This window comes from Haemaphysalis longicornis, unplaced genomic scaffold (assembly GCF_048455015.1).
Source record: "Haemaphysalis longicornis isolate Haplotype H1 unplaced genomic scaffold, Haemaphysalis longicornis Haplotype H1 scaffold_9, whole genome shotgun sequence".
Lineage (NCBI taxonomy): Eukaryota > Metazoa > Arthropoda > Arachnida > Ixodida > Ixodidae > Haemaphysalis > Haemaphysalis longicornis.
The window spans coordinates 48045744-48066092 of NW_027526460.1; the positions used below are offsets into that span (position 1 = coordinate 48045744).

The 20349-nt window shown below is 47.7% G+C and overlaps 1 protein-coding gene across 1 annotated transcript in view; it reads left to right on the forward strand.

Annotated features, from left to right (window-relative positions):
- LOC144153770 (beta-1,4-mannosyl-glycoprotein 4-beta-N-acetylglucosaminyltransferase-like) overlaps positions 1 to 17909 on the forward strand; it is a 35574-nt gene extending 17665 nt beyond the window's left edge. Inside the window, exons 2-3 of the mRNA XM_077685488.1 lie at positions 14491 to 14936; positions 16359 to 17909. Coding sequence (XP_077541614.1) covers positions 14491 to 14936; positions 16359 to 17387 — 1475 coding nt within the window. The 3' untranslated portion in view covers positions 17388 to 17909. The remainder of the gene's footprint in view (positions 1 to 14490; positions 14937 to 16358) is intronic.
- The last annotated feature ends 2440 nt before the right edge of the window (positions 17910 to 20349 follow it).

A 20349-nucleotide genomic window follows, 5' to 3' on the forward strand; every position in this document is an offset into this window, starting at 1 on the left:
CTGTTTGCACGTCATTATACTATGGATAGGAAACGCGCACGGCGCGGGGTGTACGCACTTAAATTAAACCACTTCGCGCCTTCCACAATGCGGGCACGCGATATTACATGTGCAGACGGTGGGAAAGGCTTAGCAGGTTGTCTGGTCGTGAAATGTATTAAGCGACGCGCAGCGTTTAGACTTACGCAGTCGTTTCCGTGTTAGCGCACGGGAAAGGCTTTCCTTCCACAGCGTTCTCATCAGCTCGCAATGCTTGGACGCTTGCACGAAAGTGATTGTCGTTGGGATTCCCGCTACGAGGTAGCTTAGCGCCTGATGCGTTGTGATACGAGAAACTTCGCCGGTTCGGCACCCGGCTGTGCACTTGAAGAAGGCCAAGAACAAGAGTCCCTCGGCGTTTTGTAGGTGTTCTGACAGCCTTGAAGTAATTCAGTTGATTCAGACACGTTCAGTAACGCGAAGTGCGCCTTTGGCGCGTTATATCACTGCCTCTGATAACCGTCAACCTATAGTGGTCTGTGATGCACCTTCGTGATCTGAAAGACGAAATGACGGAAACACGCACTTGAGGGATGTTTGAAACCGTGTTGAAGTTAGCGCAGGTAGCGTGCATAGGAGTTGTGTCAAGGGTAACTTGCGCCGGAGATAGGGCTTACCTGTTGGAGCTCTGCGAGTGCAGAATAAAGTAACTTTTACGGTGTTTTGGGATCATCGTAATTGCCATCACGACTTCAAGAACGATGATTACTACAGGCCGGATTTGAGGGCATTAAAAAGCGCCTTTTAAACGCCAACAGTACGTAGGCAGAGCAACGTCTTAGTGCTGCAACTTCGTAAATATAGGCACCATAAATATTAATATAAGTACAAATAATTTCAAAGACGTGTGCGACCTGTATCTACGACAGGACAACCACATATGTTACTGTTTATGATGGCGCAAAGGCGCCAAAAATTGAACGAGTCCTCCAGTTGTCCCATAAAACTGCTAAACTAATGACGACCAAGTGGCTTAATTCAACAAGCACATGTATAATGCTCACATTCATGTTTAATGGCCACTGTCACTTGATCGAGCGTCGCATATATTGAGACAGACATGCAAAAGGATGTTGAAAAGCCCTGAATACTAACTAAAAAAAGCGGTATTATATGTGTACCTGACGTCGTTTAATAACCGTACAAGAAAAACGGACACAAATAATAAACGCAAGGGAGACGACGATTTATTTATAAATTAACATGTTCTTACATGAGGATTGTTAGGTACAACTATGGCAATTCTCTCATACTACATGATATTATCCTAATTGTACAGGTACGATCGCCCGAAGATTGCCAAATACGCTTCCACGCGTTTAAAGAGACCCTGCAACACTTTCGATAAGCGCTTTCGCTCTTTCCTTCGCGCATGGAAGCACTGCGAAAGATATATAGTTATCGCCAGCACGGAGCGGCACTGCGTGATTTGCTCCTCGCACCAGATACGCCTTCTGTTTCTGATTTGTTTTTGTGGCTTTAGTTTTAAAGTTGCTATCGAAAAGCGTTCATTGCTGCAAATGAAGGAAAACCGGCCAACAGCTGCTACATGGCCTCACTGACGTAATTCGGGCCGTCGAAGAACGTCAAGACCGGGAAAGAGAGAAAAACCTTTTGAGCGATTTTCCAAGTTATCTGATGGGCATAGAACAGTAATTTTTGGCTGAGGTCATGTGCAGCTTTCCCGCTTATGGCAATCCTTTCAATATATATTACTCTGTTGTTATTTAGTGAAATGGAAACTGTTTTCGCGCAGCTAATATTCAGGGTGAAAACGTGCTTTGTGCACAGTTTCAAGCCTTGCAGTTGCGCGACTAAGTTCCTGAGCCATGGAAACTATCAGTAAGTTCTGACAGCGAATTACACAAAAATATTCAGAATCCTGGAAAATTATTTTCGTGTTTTCATCTTTGTTGACTTCTTGCTTTATGCCAAATATCATTTTCCCAAAGTGGTTTTGTTATTTTCCCTAGAGGTCGGAATTTTGAGCGAGAAAGCTGGGTATGTACTTTGCGACCCCCTAATCTATGTAGTGGCTGTGTTGGGTGACTACGTTCTGCAAGCATGTAAGGAGGAGTAGGGGGAATAAACATAACTAAGGCGAGCCTTAGGTGCTGCTCTCTGGGCACCCGCCTGGTGGCGGGTTTCCTCTAGTCCGGGATACCCTGGCCTGCGCTGGCCACCCGGGCCCTCTCTATACCAGGCTACGCTGGGAGGAGAGGTCGGAGCTGGTCAGCGGTGCCACCCACTGCTCGTATGTAGGTTGGAGATTGGGAGTAAGGGACGGGGTTTGTTGACACTCCCAGAACAGATGGTATAGGGTGCCAGGATGGGGGCAGTATTTGCAAGATGCGGGGTAGAGGGTGGGGTACATTGCATGGAGTAGAGTATTGGGGAGGGGGGGGGGGGGGGTAAGAGTTTGTTTGTAGTCGCCGGAGTATTGTACCTTCGGTTCTGGATAGGTGTGGGTGGGATGCTGGGTATTGTTGGCGCGCTAGGTAAGGAGAACTGTATGCAATCCGGCTGATACTCTGCGCATAATCCAAGCATTTAAGATTTCAAAAAAAGTTGACAGAAGGGTTGTAGGGTCCCTTTAAAGGGCATTTTTCGAGGTGTTTAGAATCCAAACAGATTTTCGATGGTAAAGCATATTTTAGAGCGCGTCGGCAGTGCGAATTATAAGGTGTAGGGAAATGCAGGTTTGCCGTTGGCGCACCAATGAGGAGCGATGTGCTTACCAAGGCGTGTTGGATGCTCTACCGTTGCGCTGAAAGTAGTTTCGTTTGAGTATGCTTCTAAACAGAGGATGCGGCTGCACGTTTGAAGAAATCTGTTTGGAGTGCATGTCGAACGCATTCTAAGAATCCCTGTGAAAATTGTGGAAACAGTTGCAAACTACCACCATCTCGAGATTTCTGGATTCAGAATTTTTCCTCTTGTCCCTGAGAAGGAACGCTCGATGTCGACAACTACGCTCCAATAGGAGCGTAGTTGTACTTGGGAACATTCTTGGGAGCATACTTTGGAACCGCGACACTGGGATTTTAGCGTGCTGTGTGATTAAAGTAGCATAAAGAAGGAAAACGAACGCTGAACCGTATTTAGTTTATCATAATTCGCTCCCAGAGCCGCCGATGTGACGTCTTTTGCAAGTCTGTGTATGCTTTCAATAGTTGTTACGCACCACATGAGACAGAAGTGCGATAAGAATCAAACAATTCCTGTGATTGCGATCATGGCCTACTTTAAAGCAGAAGGTACAGTGCAGCTGAAACATTTCTTTTGCCGCAATGATGGCTGAGCTAATTTTCTTTATTGCTGACGAAACTTGGAGAACTTGTAAGGGGTTATTGCGAATTTTCCCGTATGGGTGACGAGCGTAGTGGCCTGGAACCTTTTCACCAACACTGTGCATGCGTACCCGGGAATGTCAATTTGTCTTCAATGTAACGCAATGGCTTATTACCTGAATGATGGGCGCAGGATCGATGGTTATGTGGGTTCGATTCCCGGTCGCGGCAGCCACTTTTCTGATGGAGACGAAAAGCGAAAAGGTCCGTGTGTTGACATTTCGGCGATCGTTAAAGATCCCTAGGGGGTCAAAATTAATACGGAGCCCTCCACTACGGCGTGCCCCATCGCCTGCGCTGCGTCGGCGCGTTAAACTCAATCAATCAATCAATCAATCAATCAATCAATCAATCAATCAATCAATCAATCAATCAATCAATCAATCAATCAATCAGGGTCGATGGTTTGATTCTAGGCAGCGTAACAGAGGTCTGAGGTTGGCAAGATTAATCCAGGAGCCCTGCATTATGCAAGGCCTCTCATCTTTTGATTCATTGTGTTGAATAAAACATGTGGGTTTTGCGATTAGTTGCACGCATATTCCTTAACATGGATTTAAGGAACAGTGCTCGGCAATCGAGCATCGCCTTGCTACTAGCAAAGCAGTTTAGAAATTCGCAGAACGTAACAATCGACCGAAATATGGCGCTGTTTATTGGCCTATGTTGGCCGCCCCTGCGCCAGAAAACAGTTGCACTACTTTTACCAAAACATAACAATCCTTGTACTTTGATTTTGTAGGTCGAGGTTTACTTATCGCTTAATTCATTGGAAACAGCCACGGCAGCGATGGCAACGCGAAATCGGGGCGGTCTCGTTAAACGTACAGATGACTTACGGGTGTCGTAGTCTATAAATCATAAGGGCCGCGATGAATCTTCAGTTATAAAGGTCATCAGGATGCAGAATCTGGAATGTTACTTAGTTTGTCCAGGGGTCCTCGCGGGGCTTGATTTCTAGGAATTAGGGGTAGGGGAAATATACAGTAAATACCCGCTACAACTACATTCGAATTCCCGCTTTACTTTTTAAGTTTTTCCCCGTTCGCAACTGCAGTGAATGGGGAGGAAACCACCACCGTCTTTAATAAAGTACCGCTTATAAAGAAGTCAGTTTTGCGGTCCCGAGGACGTCGATATAACGATGGTTTACTGCATGCAAGGAACTTGGCACACGCCGAGATATGGATTACTAAAAGTGTAGACCTGAAAAATGATATGCTGTATTGGGAAGTTTAGTGGTACATTTATGGCCCAAATACTAAGTAAAAATGTACACAGAATAGGAAAAATTTCGTAGAGGCACTTTAAGCTGCTTACGTCCAGGAATATGAAAGCAATATAGCCCCGCAGTGAAATCTTTTCGTGTGAGGTTTCTACGTGCGTTAAAGTGGTTTCTCCCGGCATTATTCGCGCCTTCATCTTCCTCGGCGCGGAAAAGTGCAAAAGCAGTCGTAGTGCGGTCAAGAAAGTGCGGCATTTCGGCCACGCCGCCAGTGCCGCCGCCTCTTATCGAACTAAAACATCCGCAATAAAGGACCCATTCAGCATACGTGATGAAATATTGCCGAGCTAAGCAGAACCTTCAGATACAACCCACAGAAATTAATCATCCGAAGAATTGGCAATACATAGAGCGCATTTATAATATCCTCATATGTATTTAACGGCACGCTAAAGGATGGCTAAAATTTTGTTTTAACTGAAGGATGATACGTATCGTAGCTCTCTCGGCTTTTGTCCGACGGGCAACGACGCGTTATTTCCTGAGAAATAAGCAGTCGAAGCAGGCGTTTCTTTCACCCGCTTCGCTTTCATTTTTCTTGTGACGTAGCCATTGCGTCACAAACCAAGAGCAAAGCACCGGCGGCACCGGTGCGGTCTAGAGCGTAAACGCTGCCAACGGTAGCTTTTACGTCTCCTAGCCATGGCCGACTACGGTGCCGTTTCTCTGGCCGAGGAGGCTGGCTTGAACGTTGATGATTTTTCACCGAAGGAATGAGAAGCGCTTTTAGATGCTCCAGCGGCCGGTGTGGCCGCCTACTCCGGACTCATCCCAGAGCCCACCCAGCCGGCTCCGAACGAGGCCTCTTTTAGAAGCAACAAGCGTTCTTTCGAATATCGAGCGCGGCGTCCCGGGCTCCTGGCTGGCGTCCTTCAGGATGACGCCTTCATTTCACTTCGTCTGGCGATCACAGCCATCAATCTTGTCTCGCGTGGCGGCGTAAACTTAGCGTGAAACAAACCCTTCGCGGCAGCCGTGTCGAGTACCGTATTTACTCGCGTAATTATCGCACCCCTGAAATTTGTCGTCAAAATTCGATTTTTTAAAATTTCCCGCGCAATGAACGCACCCTGAACTTGCCGCAGCAGTATGTGTGCCAAGTCTAGCTGATGATCGTGCTTGCCTTTGTTTCCTTCCCTTTCAAATCGGACATGGCTACGTTATTGCCGCAGAATTGCCGATATTAGCGATATCGGCAAGCGTGTGTTCAATATTGATGAGGAAGAACCTCTCACTAAATGCACATAATGTACTCACAAGACAAAGAAAAAAAATGCGTTCAGCTTGCTGCGTCGGCCCCCATGTCTGTTTTGATGCCCCACACTGTGACAGCGACAGCCACTTATTGGTCGCCCTGTTCTCACCTCGCAGCAAACTCGTTCCGGAGCGTTCCGTAATTTATCAAAACACTGCATTTTGCGTCACTTTGCTAAGTGGCTTGCGGTGGTGTGCGGAGTTTTTCATATGTATTGATTTATTAGTATGTACATGAGACCTACCGTAAACATTTTGACCCGCAACTTGCTTGGTTTTCTGTGCTCAAAAGGTTTTCGCGAAAATTTTCCCCCCGCGAACGCACCCTTAAATTTGCATCAATTTTTTTCGAAAAAAAGTCTTATCATTACGCGAGTAAATACGGTAGTAGTCATTGCCCGCGCATCCCCTGGCTCAAACATAACAAGGGCCGAGCGCCGCGCGCTTTGCGGATTATCAACGGCGGTGCGAGGCGAACGGGAAAAGCAGACGAGCGGATCGGTCAGCTAATCACTGGCAGTAAGTTCATTTCACAGGCGATTATGTTCGAACCGGGCGAGGGCACGATTTACCGATAGCAATATCCGCGCGCGGAGAACGGGAGATGGGAAGGTCAGGTAGGTCGTTAAATACCTGCAGCGCACCTTGTTCCATTTGCCGCTTCTAATGAAGGGACTTCAGCTACTTCCTGCCGGGTATAGTGTTTGCAGAAAGAAGCTCGGGCGCTCACTGTCGAAAGTATTGACTTCGCTAATAGAGCACCAATGCTTTTCGACAACGAAACTGAGAGCATGATTGATAGTGAGGAAAGCAGCCGACCTCGCAGGGTATAGAAGCTGTAATCCGGTTTTTTTTTTTTTTTTCAGATACGATGAGCTCCCGGAGAACTTCGTTTGTTTCACGTGCTCAACCTCTTGGGAACTGTTTATTTCAGGAAATCATCTGTAGATGCTTCCCAAATGAGCTCTCGCCGTTCACCACTTTCGTGACGTCGCAAACCGTAGTACCCAAAAGCATACGAGGCGTCGTCCCCTGTTTTCACGTTTCTGGCGTTTCCTGCCTTACTAAACAACCTCTAGTAGCGAGAAACGTGTATTTAGATTCTCAGCACATCGTAATCTATCGATCATACAGGCCAACTTTTCCCACCAGTTGTGCCTTTTTAGAGCAGATTTGCTTTATCGCTAAAAAGAAAACCGCTACAGTCAATGCACTCTTCTCGTTTTTAGTCACCAGGAGTAAAATTCGTGTCTTAAAAGCACCCTTAAAAAGCGCCGTCCTCTTCGGGGTCACGGAAAGAAAGATGAAAGGTATCGCGATCGGTACAGGAAGAGAGTGAGATTGCACAAGGCAGAGCACACGGAGCGCATCCCTTTAAAAAGAGAAAAACGTGGGTGTTGGCATAACATACGTACTGTTGCAGCGGGTTCGCCACATGAGCAACGAAGTGTGTATTGGTGAGAGATGGGCGAAACTATAAAGAAGGCGGGCCATGTAGACATGATGGGAAGGCAGAGGACGTGTTCGGCGGACATGGTCGGAAGTCACTTGGAAGAGGCCGCCCTCCGGTGCCTTGCAGCCAGTGGATGATGGCAACGAAAACGACCAGCATGATGATGTGAATGATAGCATTGACGACAGCGACACTCAGTTACAATATTGGTGAGCCTGTGCTGACCATACTGGAATAGCGCGCGCTGGGTTTTCCCGCTCATTTATATTCCGCGCGCCAGCGCTATTGCAGAGCGCTCCGGACGAGTGCCGCCCTCTTCACGCTGTTGTCGGAACCGGCAGGGCCGTCTTGTTGGTTGCCCGCACAAGGGGGCGACGGTGCTTCAGCAAATACTTGGACCCCTGAAAATGCTAAGTGTACCGTGTGTTCTTCAAAGGCCATGGGGCGGTCCACGTTCTTGGTGTCTCTTCATTTTCTTTTTATGGGGCGGTCCACGTTCTTGGTGTCTCTTCATTTTCTCTTTTCAGTGGGCGGTACTACTCAGTAAAACGTTAAAAATCGGTTTGTGTGAATTGGTGAAATCTCCAACCGTAGCATCTTAATGGCCCGAACATCTTGGCAACGCCAGGAACGAAAACTAGCTCCCTCCCCCCTCCGAATTTTTTAGCCAATGGGTCGGTGGGTAGTGGTAGTGGCGGGGGGGGGGGGGGGGGGAGCGAGATCGATATACAAGGACGCTACCTCTGCCTGTCACAAAATAATGACAGCTCGTGACTGTTATCAAGTGGTTTTAAGGTCGGCTGTCGCCGTGACGATCTGCCATTTCGCAATACTACAAAAGAAAAAGGAACAAAACAATCGAAGGGTCGCATTTAAACGCCCACGACATCCCCTGAAGTCTTTTCCTAATTCTTTCCTCGGTTCCTTGTGTTTTCTTTTTATATCCTTCCTCCTTTCGCTTTTGGTCTCTATCATTCGGGGTCCGCCGAAGAATGGGAAAGGGAGGTTTAGGCACGTTCACCACGTGGCCGCCATTTGCTATCTGCCCGCACACTAGCGAGGAATAGACTCTGGACAGTACAACCATCAAAATAGTTGGCATGTCTGATTTCTGCGGTGTGCGCATTGACCTACCAAATGTGCGACCGGTGCCGTGCGCTTAGTTCCGCGCAGTAAAGAGCACATACAAAAATCCTGGTGAACACGGGAGATAGGGACCCGTCTGTGGCATTCACGCCGTGTTATGTTAGTCTGGTTATTTCGATACGTGGCATTCTTTGCCTAGTACCCTCTCCTCCCCCGCCCCCCAGCCAGGATCGTGCAACGTCCTGCATTTCCACAAAAATGCAGATTTGGCGGAAGTAACACCTTTAATCGTTATACAGCGTAGATGGGGATAACTGGTCTGACGAAATTTTGAAAAACCAAAAATAAGACAAATAAAAAATAATGTTTTACAAAAATGACCTGGCAAATAAAAAATATGCATCTTATATATCTGCCCCCAAAACCTAAGACTAAGCAAAAAAAAAAAAAAAGTCCGCAAAAGGACGTTGGAAATACGAATAAAAAATTGGCCGCGTAATTGCACCTTTCGTTGCAAATGTCGCGACGATAGTCTTTATCGACTTTTGCCAAGTAAATGCCTCCCTTCGCTTTCCCGCTCACCTCTTATGTTGTCCGTCTTGCGTCGCGCTCCTCCCAAGATAAAGACGCCAAAGGTTTTCTTAAATCATTTTAAATTTACCGCGTTCCACTGCTCCAGGCCCGGTGTCTCTATGCCAACGCTGCCGTACGGCGGAGACGCGCGTGAATCGAGGCGCCCTACTTCAACGTTGATAGAACCACGTTGCCCTACTCCACGTGCGTTCCAAGCAGAACGTGGAACCTATCTAATGGAACCTTTCGTAACTGTTGCCGGTTGATTTCTTAAAATGGCGCCAGAAGCTATAGTGGCGCGGGCGACAGCGGAGTGATTTTTTTTTTCTGCAGTTGATCAAGTATTTAATTTCGCAAAAATCAAGCATGTATGATTTTTTTATAAAGGAAAACTGAAAATATCTCTTCTGTATTAATTTGGTGTCTTATATTTGCGTAATGTCTTGTCCTTCTTCAACAATGTTGACAAGTAGGAAAATTACACCGGATTTCGACGGGTAGATTTAGATGTGACTGTGTAAGACTATTGCGCAGGCCTTGTTTTACTTTGGCCGGGTGGCTGAATTGAGTCACAGACAGACAGACAGTCGGACGGACGGACGGACGGACGGACGGACGGACGGATGGACGGACGGACGGACAGACAAAATTTGTAGGTTTAAGTAGCCCAGGAGAGACTGTCGTGTTTAAAAATAGCGAAAACGGACCGACTTTGCACTGCGCCTGGTATCTTCGGGAAAAACAAAACATAATTAGCGACCCGCCGCGGTGGCTCAGTGGCTAAGGCGTTGCGCTTCTGAGCACGAGGTCGCGGGTTCGATTCCCGGCCGCGGCGGCCGCTTTTCTGATGGAGGCGAAAAGCAAAAACGCCCGTGTGTACGAGATTTCGGCGCACGATAAAGATCCCTAGGTGGTCAAAATTAATCGGGAGCCCTCCACTACGGCGCGCCTCATCGCCTGCGTTGCGTCGGCGCGTTAAACCCCACAATCAAAACATAATTAGCGAAGTAAAGTTACTTCATCGGTATAATCTTATAAATTTACATAATTGGCAAAAGGAAACAAAACTGTTGTTTTGTTTCAGCCAAGTTCTTCCAAACAACCAACCAAAATAACACAACTTCTTTCGCTACTCAGCCACATATGGCTGAAAAAAAAAAAAAACATTTTAGACAAGCGGTATTCTAGACGAGCGGCAATTGACAATTCCCTGAATTTCTGCAGGTTTTTAAAACGAAGATTTCCATGTTTCACTCATGGCGCTCGATGGCGCGCCAAAACGCACTTCCGTAAAGCCAATTTTAACATTGGGTTTCACAAAACGATGATGATGATGATGATAAGCAAATTCACAGCAAGCCAGGTTTTTTCAATATATGCCAGTTGCGGAACTCCGCTTCAGAATCCGGGCGGCGCGGGCCTCCGTGCTCCGTTGAACCTGAAAGGCAATTTGCACTGGCGCGCTCCGAGGGGACAAAAAGTAAACTTTAATAAACGATTACTTAATCACAAAACTTTTGCAAAATAAGCTTGCTTTTTACATTAAGACATGCTTTTTAAATTTAAGACATTAATTACGTCAAATTTACTTGTGTTTTATGTTTTTTCTTTGTATGACTTACAGCGGCGGCCACAAACACTTGAGTACATCAACTTTTTGCCGACAGACGACAGGCTAGTCAACTTGCCCCGTTCTTGCCCCAGCGCAGGGGGGCCTACCGAACACCGGATTTTGATACATGGGACGTATGGGGTGTTTCGCAACTGCATGGTATATATCCAGTGACTCTGCAGCAAGTGCCTCAAGAAAAAAGAAGAAAAAGAAAAAAAAACGAAACGCTTCCCGTGGTCGGCATCGAACGTGGGTCCCTCGCGTTATGAAGCCGACGCATATCCGACTGCGCCAGCCGGAGACGGTCGGAGCTGTTTGGAATTTGGACCTTGGCTAAGATCGCAGGAGGGGAAGCTTCGCGTTTTAACCATCTCTCTCTCAAGGAAGGATGAGCCTTTATTTTATTCTCCGCAGGGAAATTTGACCTTCGCCTTTCAAACGTGGCTCTCAGTGATGAAAGTTACCTAACATTTACACGTTTTGCGGCGGAAAAACTACTTTCATTTCACACGCATGCACCCACGCATGACGCTTCCGTCTCACTTAGTTTTCTTACTCTTACCTTACTCTTATGCTCTTACTCATTTGCTTCGTTTGACATCTTCCACAGTAGTAGTTAGTAGACATTCTGGATAATATAAGGGTGGTGGGAGGGTAGAAAGATCCAAGGAAAAACTTGTGGGTGGGGCCTTTTGTCAAGGGCTCTAGATTCACCCTCGCCTGATCGTAAGAGCAAGGTAGAGCCCTGGAATTGCGCTTTTGAGGCAGCGCCGACAGCCGGTAGGACGCAAAGAGGCTGAGCTCGCAAACCCGCTGTCCGGTCGTCAGATGGCTCCACCGGTGTTACTTTCTGGCAGTGGAGGCCAGGGTGGAAAAAGTGGAACGTTTTTGTTTCTCGGCGTCACTCCCCGGATGGCAGCATCAAATCAATTTGCGATGGTACTTGGTTTTAGATTAGTGTCCCCTACTTGCACTGTGGTGGAGGCTGCGAGATCGCAGTTGGAAATAAGCAGCAGTTATGAAATTTTCGACTAGATTGAGATGAGCGCAGAAAGAAGAGAGAGGCGTGGATTCAAGGTTTTGGCGTAGTCGCTTTTTTAAAGACGATAGTCTTTCTTGGGCTACTTAAACCCAGAAATTTTGGTCTGTCTGTATGTCTGTGTGTCTGTATGTCTGTCCGTCTGTCTGTCTGTGACTCGAATCAGCCACCCGGCCAAAGCAAAACAATGCCTGCGCAATAGTCTTATATAGTCACAGCTAAATGTACCCGTCTATGTCCGGTGTAATGTTCATACTTGTCAACATTATTGAAGAAGAACAAGACATTACGCAAATATGAGACAATAAATCAATACAGAAGTGATATTTGCAGTGTTCCTTCATAAAAAATCAAACATTCTTGACTTTTGCGAAATTAAATACTTCATCAACTGCAGAAAAAGAATTCACTCCGCCGTCGCCTGCTGTCGCCCGCGCCACTATAGCTTCTGCCGCCATTTTAAGAAATCAACCCGCAACAGTTACGCAAGGTTCCACTAGATAGTTTCCACGTTCTGCTTGCAACGCACGTGGAGTAGGGAAACGCGGTTCTATAAACGTTGAAGTAGGGTGCCTCGATTAACGCGCGTCTTCGCCGTACGGCAGCGTTCGCATCGACACACCCGGTTTGGAGCAGTGGAACGCGGAAAATTTAAAATGATTTAAGCAAACCTTTTGTGTCTTTACCTTGGGAGGAGCGCGACGCAAGAGGAACAACATGAGAGGTGAGCGGTAAAGCGAAGGGAGGCATTTACTTGGCAAAAGTCGATAAATACTATCGTCTTTTGACGACATTTGCAACGAAAGAAGCAGATACGCGGCCAATTTTTTTTTTTTTTTGTTTTTGCTGGACGGACGAGGAAACACGAAACGACTGGACCACAGTGTAGGCATGGTTAGTTGGCCTTTATTCGGGAAATTAATAGCGCTAATTAGACTGGTTCTCTTGCAACGGTGACACCGAAATGGTTATTTGAGGGGAACCTATATCACGAAACTTTTGCGTGACTGTGCCAGAAAGCAATCATTTAAATTTTAGCGCCCAAATAAGTAATGTTTAGGCCTCCTATATATACTCGCGCCTGTATTCGTGCTCCCCGTTTATTAGATTATTAGATTAGGTCTTTGAGTTGGCTACAGTGTGAAAAATGCGACTTCCAAACTGATGGAACGTCTTGGTTTCATATATATATATATATATATATATATATATATATATATATATATTGCAAGGACATGTTTGTGATTTCTGATGGAGCCGATGGAGCCGAAAAGCAAAAAAAACCCCGTGTGTTCGAGACTTCGGCGCACGTTAAAGATCCCGAGGTGGTCCAAATTAATCAGGAGCCCTCCACTACAGCGCGCCTCCTAACCTATGTAGTTTCGGCTAGTTAAACCCCACAATCAATCAAACATGTTTGTGAGTTTGTTACGTCACTGAACGGTCCCTTGGCCAGTTTAGTATCGTCCCTGAAGAATGTAGTAAGCCGTCCGTACTTCGTCGCCATTAAAGCGGCCGTGAAATAGTTCGTAGGTTTACATCATTAAGAGAGTGTGCGAACTAGTAGCACCAATTTTAACGGAGACGTCATACAACTAATTTAGATAATTAGCAAGCACCCGCCGGCGTGGCTCAGTGGCCATGGCGTAGTGCTGCTGAGACCAAGGACGTGGATTCGATCCCAGTTGCGTTGGCTGTTTTTCTAATGGGGGGGGGGGGGGGGGGGGGAAGCGGAAACGCCAGTGTGTTGATATTTCGGCGCGCGTTAAAGAGCTCCAGGTGGTCGAAATTAATCCGGAGTCCTCCACTACAACCCGCTTCATAGCACAGGCTTGCTGTAGCGCCTTCTCTCTGGACCTTCAGAGGGACTGTTTGTGCGACTAGCTGCCGCCGACGACGAATTAATCGTACTACTTAAACCAGCAAGGGTAGTTAACACACCGATAACTGTTAGTACGCCAACTCTTCGCCACCGCGTGCTGCGCGAAATGTGAAAATATTTTATTAGTGTTCATTCCTCTTTCTTTTTGGTTAGAAAACGTCTTTCGGAGTCTGCCTTTAATTCCACTCCATGTGTTTCCGCAACTCGGCTGAGTGGAGGAGGCCGCAATTCCTTCAAATGCAAAATCGTTTTCAGGGATGCTGACCGGAGGCTCAATGGGATGAGGGATTCAGAATAACGCCATCTCAACCTTGTTAAGAAACTCGCTCACTTCTCGCACTAGGCGCTGCTTCGGAGCATGGGGAAGGTTTTGCTTGTTAATGTGTAGGGACAGGACCTACCGGAAGTGGCGGGAGCAGACGATGTACCCATGAGCCTTTGCGCTTTTTACCGGTCACCTTGTGCACCAACGTTTTTAGTTATTGCGCAATAAACATTTTTTTTTTATTGCATTGCGTTGAAAAAAATGATAGAAAATCCCAGATAAAACATTACACGGATCCCTTGAGAATGTATTTTCTGGTCCTTGAAAGTCCTTGAAAACCCTTGAAAGTTTGCATTGGAAGGCTGTACGAACCGTGTTTGTGGTCCCACCTGTTCAGCGGAGGGATGGAAGTCTCCTCGCGAGGCCGCAGTGCCTACTGTCGCCTACCTTAAGCCGGCCACCCTAGAATATCACTGCCGCGCTCAGCGGGCGGATTGCTGAGAACTATGTCGTCCCCTGTGCGGCACGCAGCTCGTGAAATGGATAATTTGCCTCCGAGGAGGAGTGTTTGCGACGCACGTAGGCTTCCAGTATTTGCACAAAAGTGAGCAGTGCCTGACGCCTGCGGGCACTCTTTTCCTTCCTGTCGCAGGCTCCTCGGACGGCGTCAAGCGGTCGCGTCCTTTCGAGTTGTCGCTGCCGGCCTGGTGCTACAGCCCTCGGCGCTTCCGGATCCTGGTGGGCAGCATCGTGGCCATCAACGCCGTCTTCCTGCTGCTGGCCGTCAACTCGAACACGGGGTCCCGGGTGCGTCGATCCGGGGCGCTGTGGACCGAGCTGTGCCAGCACTGCGGCGACGGCGGCCACGCCAGGGACGCCTCGTACCGCGACATCGCCGCCGACATCTTCCACCTGCCGCTGCTCGAGAACGTGGACATGAGCGCCCACTACTACCCGCTCGCGTCCTCCCACGGGGGCGCGGCGGCGGGCGGCAAGTGGTGCTTTGTCCGGGGATCGGCGTCGCCCGCCGAGTCCGAGAAAGCCGGAAAGTGCCTCTGCGCAAGCGCCTACTACGGCGCCGACTGCGGGATCCCGCAGGTGAGACACTTGTGCGGGCGAAGCACCTTTGACCTCGCTTTGTCCGTGGCTTGTCCCTTGGCGTCCGTGTACACAGTGTTGCGCGTGCGCGAGGAGCATTGGATTGGATTGGATTTGATTGGATTGGATTAAATTGAATTGTATCGGATTGAATTGGATGGAAATTGTATATACTGTACACAGGCGTTGTCACTCATTTACATGCGCGACTGGGCAATGCCACGGGTGATTTACGGTAAGAACGATCCCCAGTGCTTCTCCCACTCGTGGAGATGCGTAAATTTTTATATCAAGCACCAGTCGAGCCGAAGTATAAAGGAGGGAAGGGGTGAGTTGTGGAGTCCCTGTCTGCACAAGCAGCGCGGATTCACATAGCAACCGCTGGGAGCGCGTGCGGTTGTCGCTGGAGGTCGCACGGCGCATGCGTGTGGCCCAGGTGTGGAGTGGAGCTCTGCAGATTCAAGGTCACTGAAAGGTTAGCGCACGCGCGTTCAGGCCGAGGAGGATTCGGGTCTGCTGCAACCGTTTGGATGAGAGCGTCGTATGGGCTTCCACGGGTGGTGTTGTGGGCTCACAACAGCTTATTGAACCTGATTGACGACCAAAGAATACGAGCGGAAGCAACTTTGTAAGGATGGCGAGCTGTCGTCCAGTTATCCATTTACACTTATTTGAAACAACGGGCAGAAACGGGGAGTAGATGCACAATGAACTCATTGCTAAGTTTGTCTACTACTTTGTGCTTGCCTTTGCGCGCTGTTTCCACTCAGCATAAGCATCTTGAGAGTCCGAACTTCCTCCGTCGTGCGTGGTAAAGACCGTCCTGCCCATGATGCGCTACGCGTCTTTAGGTAGCTTGAGCGTGTGTGTTCCCTCTTGATGCCCGCCTTCAACCACTTACTGGAGTTGTGTAGTTATACCTCTGTCACACGGGCACTTTCGATCCGGATTGAACCGAAGCGCGATTGACTCCCTGAAAACGCTCTCATCAAGAGTCATAAACGTGACTTAAGTGTTGACCTGCCATCCCGTCCTGTAGGCTTTGTACCTGCTAGTTGGACGCGCTTAATTCACTCAACAATCCGATTCCCTGTTCGTTGCGTACATAGGAGCTGCAACGGCATTGTCTAGTCGTTTCTGTAACACAAACTAATCGTAAACCTTTCCCACCGTGCTTGTAAATCGGTTATTCAAACGTATGCCCCTGCATAGAGAACGAGAAATTTGTATTATTTCGTGGAAGACTAGTACGGAATGGACATATTTCGTCTGTGGGGCTTGCAGTCGTTATTAATTGCATTCTGGGCGCAAAAATGCGGCTGTCAAAATTGAGCAACAAATAGGAGCAAAATGTGGTCTATCTGTATTTGAAGCGCCACGAAGAAAATTTTGAGCTCCTGTTCCCATAATTGGTTTGTGCAGGTCGTCTGGAACTCAAGTTTCCTGGAGGCGGGCCGGAGACAAGGTGCCTGGGTACGGCGTCGCGTCAAACCGCGCAGGCTCATCAGCGTCGCGACGGTGACAAGCCCCGATCAATTGGACTTCCTCCGGCTGCAGATGGCCTACCTCGGGCCGATCGTTGATGTGTTTGTGATCGCGGACACCACTAACCGGATGCTGGCGGAGATCCAGCGCGCGTTCGGTGGCCGAGACGATTACGCGAGAATCGTGTACCTTCCTCTCAAGGACGTCAAGGAACCGTCCACGCGACCCGAAGACGTGCTCCAGCTGCTCTTCTGGAAGCGGCTGTCAGATTTCCGCCTCGACGACCTTCTGGTCTGGAGTGACGTCAGCACAGTGCCACTTGCCGAGGCTCTCTTGTTCCTAAAGCTGTACGAAGGCTTCTCGGAGCCGGTTTACCTGAACGTTAGAGAAGTCGCGTACAGCTTCCTGTGGGAGCCAAAGCGGGACCCTTCCGTTAGGTCAGCGCAGAAGCAAACGGGCCCCTTCGTTTCCAGCTTCGCCGTTCTGAGCGTGTTGTGCCACTACAACCTGTCGTGCGCTACGCCGCCCGTGGCCGCTGCTTTTCCTCCGACGAAGCTGGAAAACTTCGCCAAACACCATGGCTGGACCGTGGAGGGTTGGTCCTTGGGCAGTAGCGCCGAGCCGTCCGGTTGGAACTGCCAGAACTGCGTGGTCTTCCCGGATTCAGCCTCCGAATTTCCGGAGAACTATATGAACGGCACCCAGGTGACGAAGCCGGAGTGGCTGGACGTGCTCACGCGCAAGCTCAGTGAGCGAGGGTTCAGTCGTAGAGACGTGCGGCCTGTGATGGACAGTGATACCAGGTACCTCGCTCCGCGTATCCTGCTGGAGAATCCTGGATCTTTGTGGTACCTAGCCCCACTCAGCATGAGGGACAATGGGAACTCTTCCATGAAAAGTGGTGTTGGCAGCGATGTGAAAGCTAAGGAACAACAGTTATTGGAGGAAAAGTCTGTGGCCCGGTGAACACTAGTTGTTAAGCGCGTCATTTTTGTTTTTGCCACAAGCACGATGGTGTTCTTGTGCATTCGAGGGGACCTGACGGTCGTAGCATTTTGACTGTGATGTTATTAGTGCCACGGTGAGCTCGTTTGCTCTCAGCTAGACCCTCTCTTGGCATTGTGAATGTTAAGCTTTGGAGGTTTTTTTAATCAAAACTACCACTTAGTGATGATCAAAATTGATATTTGTCTCGTGGCAGTAAGAGGCTCCCAATCGGCAACAACTAAGCAGTCTTGCGGGAGATGGAAGTTCTTTCACCAAGGGGGCTGTCCGTTTTAAGGACTGCCTTAGGTGTTTTTGATCTTAGAAGTCTTTAAATCTGCTGCGGAAAGCACTCACTTGTGAGAGACGCTTCGTGACAGTTACTTTCGTCAAGTGTATAAAACTTTTTCTTGGTCTTTATATGTTAAAAAATGTTGGTGTGTGTTTCACTTAACTAAGGAGTGCCTTGTCCGGTTTTCATAAAAATGTTCTTCGGTCTCTGGTCATAGGTGTGTTGGCTTTGATGATGTAATCGTGTGCAAAACCAAAAATTATTGCAAAGAATTGTGTGATAAGGGCGTTGCTGACAGCTTGGGTTGTATACTATATTTTTCAAGATCTGCGCACAGAGAAATCGTCTCGTGGTGCGAACAATTTTCGGGTGCCGTGAAAATGCAGCCTCAAGGTTGTGTTTTAATGGTCTGTATCGCTTAAACAAGCACTTTGTGCGACCGCTTTTTTTTTTTTTTTTTTTTTTTTTGTGGTGGAGGGTGTAAGCGGGATGCGATGACGCTGGTGTGCGATTGCCCGAATACTTAGTTCTCCTAGTACAAGTGCGGTGCAGTACGGTTGGAGACTGGAAGAACCTGTCCATACTTTAACCATTTTTTTTTCTCTCGGCCGTTTTGCTGCGGAGGAAACGTTTCATTTAAGCCGTTTATACGTTTACAGAATGTCGGTTAAAACAACCTTAAATCATCTCAAACCATGTCAGAACGTTCTGGTATAATTTTTCAACTCCATCTGTGCCGGAATATTCAGAAAGGTATGCTATTGCCAAAGGGTTTTGGAAAAGTTTTGAAGGCATTCCAACTTCGGTAAAGGGTAGTGTTTTTAATAACTTGAACTTGCTCAGGTAGAGAACGAGTGCCTCGCGAAACCTCCAGCCCTGCCAAAGCATAAAATGTGTGGTGAAACTCTTAATTCACCGATTAAAAACATCGAATGGCGCAGTCTGTCCAAATACTGTTGTCCGCTGATCCTTCATGCGAAAGCGATGTTTTTTTTTTTTCTGGTGTGAGCTAGCTTCTTTAAAGAACTTGTGTGCCCGTGTGAACCTACAGGTCTGCCTTTCCCCTGGGAATGATGCATGCTTTTTTGAATGAAAGGTTCTTCGAACAAGCTGTGTCGCTGCATTCTGGAATCTAGGGATTTCTATGCCTTGTTCTGACACAAAACTGTGTCAACGTGCAATGAAGGCAGAGTTATGCTCGTGGAGTGCTTTCAGCTGTAAATGGGTGTATTTGTGAGGTTTATGGTATGGCACGTGTGCCCTGCGCCTTCTTCGCTGTGGCCATTTCGGTGGGCATGGCTTATTAAGCAGATTGGCACCGTAATAGAAAAAGTTATTCTCATTGTGTCCCTTGGCGCCTTGCCTGAAATTCTGCGCTGCATTTCCTGCCATAGAATAATTCTTGAACTTTCTGTCATTTGTTCCAGCGGCCGTCAGTGTCCTCGCAAGGTTCACTCCGTTGTAGGGACAAGTGCATGTAGTGCATGTCCCACAAAGGGTAAAACACACATGCAGTCGTTAAGGAATGGGACATCACGTGTGTGCATGAGCTGATGTTCTTTTTTTAAAGCTCAGTTAGCTCCCGGTGAAAATTGAGCTAACATAGAGGGGCAGCTATTTATTAAAATTAAAAAAAAAAGGGCAGTGCACTGTTTTGAATGGCAGCGTTGTAATGCCGTCCGAACAAAACTTGTTTTGCGTGGTGCATTTGAGGTATAGCGGCATTTCAGAAAAATCCGCATGCTGTACTTTTGGCCACAGGTAGCGCGGAAACGCCTCATTTGACATCCGACATCATGAAAGCTTTTCTTCCTGCTAAGTGGTCTGCCAAGTTGCGCGCAGGGAAAATCGTTATCGTACTCATGTTGCATGGCTGTTGACAGCTTGAGTATCGAGCTATACTTGGTTTGTCTGTGACAAGAATTTCAGGAGGGTTTGGCGGGGGCATTTCTCTGCACTTGACAACACAACACCCTCCTTAAAAAATTCGCCCACTCTGCCAGTTCAATAAGGAATTGTAACTAGTGAATATTGAAGCACACTGAGTGCTCATTTTGCATGAATGGTGAAGTGCATGGTTTTGTAAAAGTTGTAGTTTTTCCAGTTTTATGCTTGGTTCCAAATACGCAGAGCACCCGAGCTTCGTGCAGGAGTACTTATTGGAGATATACTGCTGCACGCCTGCTTCCTTCTTTTTCTTTTTTTTTAAGTGTTGCCGATGTTTTCTTCGTACTGTTATAACGAATGCTGTGATAGAGGTTGTTAAGTTTTGCCCCTTAAGTATGTTTAGCGTGTTTAAACCTGTTCACTGTGCGCCTTCCAAGCGGCCACGGTATACTCTCGAGAGGTTGTGACTGTTGCGCTCTCTGTAGGGGAAGACAATGGATGCCCATTCGCGCTTAAGTGTTGTCTTCCACCGAGTGAGTGTGGTGCCTATCTTAGCTGAGGTGCACTTTAAATTATCGCTGCCAAGCTTGTCGCACTTGTCTATTACTCGGCCCGGCCGCAGATAGCACACGCATATTTAGTTAGTTGCAGGCAACCTTTTACGTCAACCATCCCAGTTTCTTTATCTCTATGGATTACGGGGATGCCAAATCAACACCTTAACTGTAGGGAAAGTTAAGAAATGAGATGACTGAAAAGAAAAAA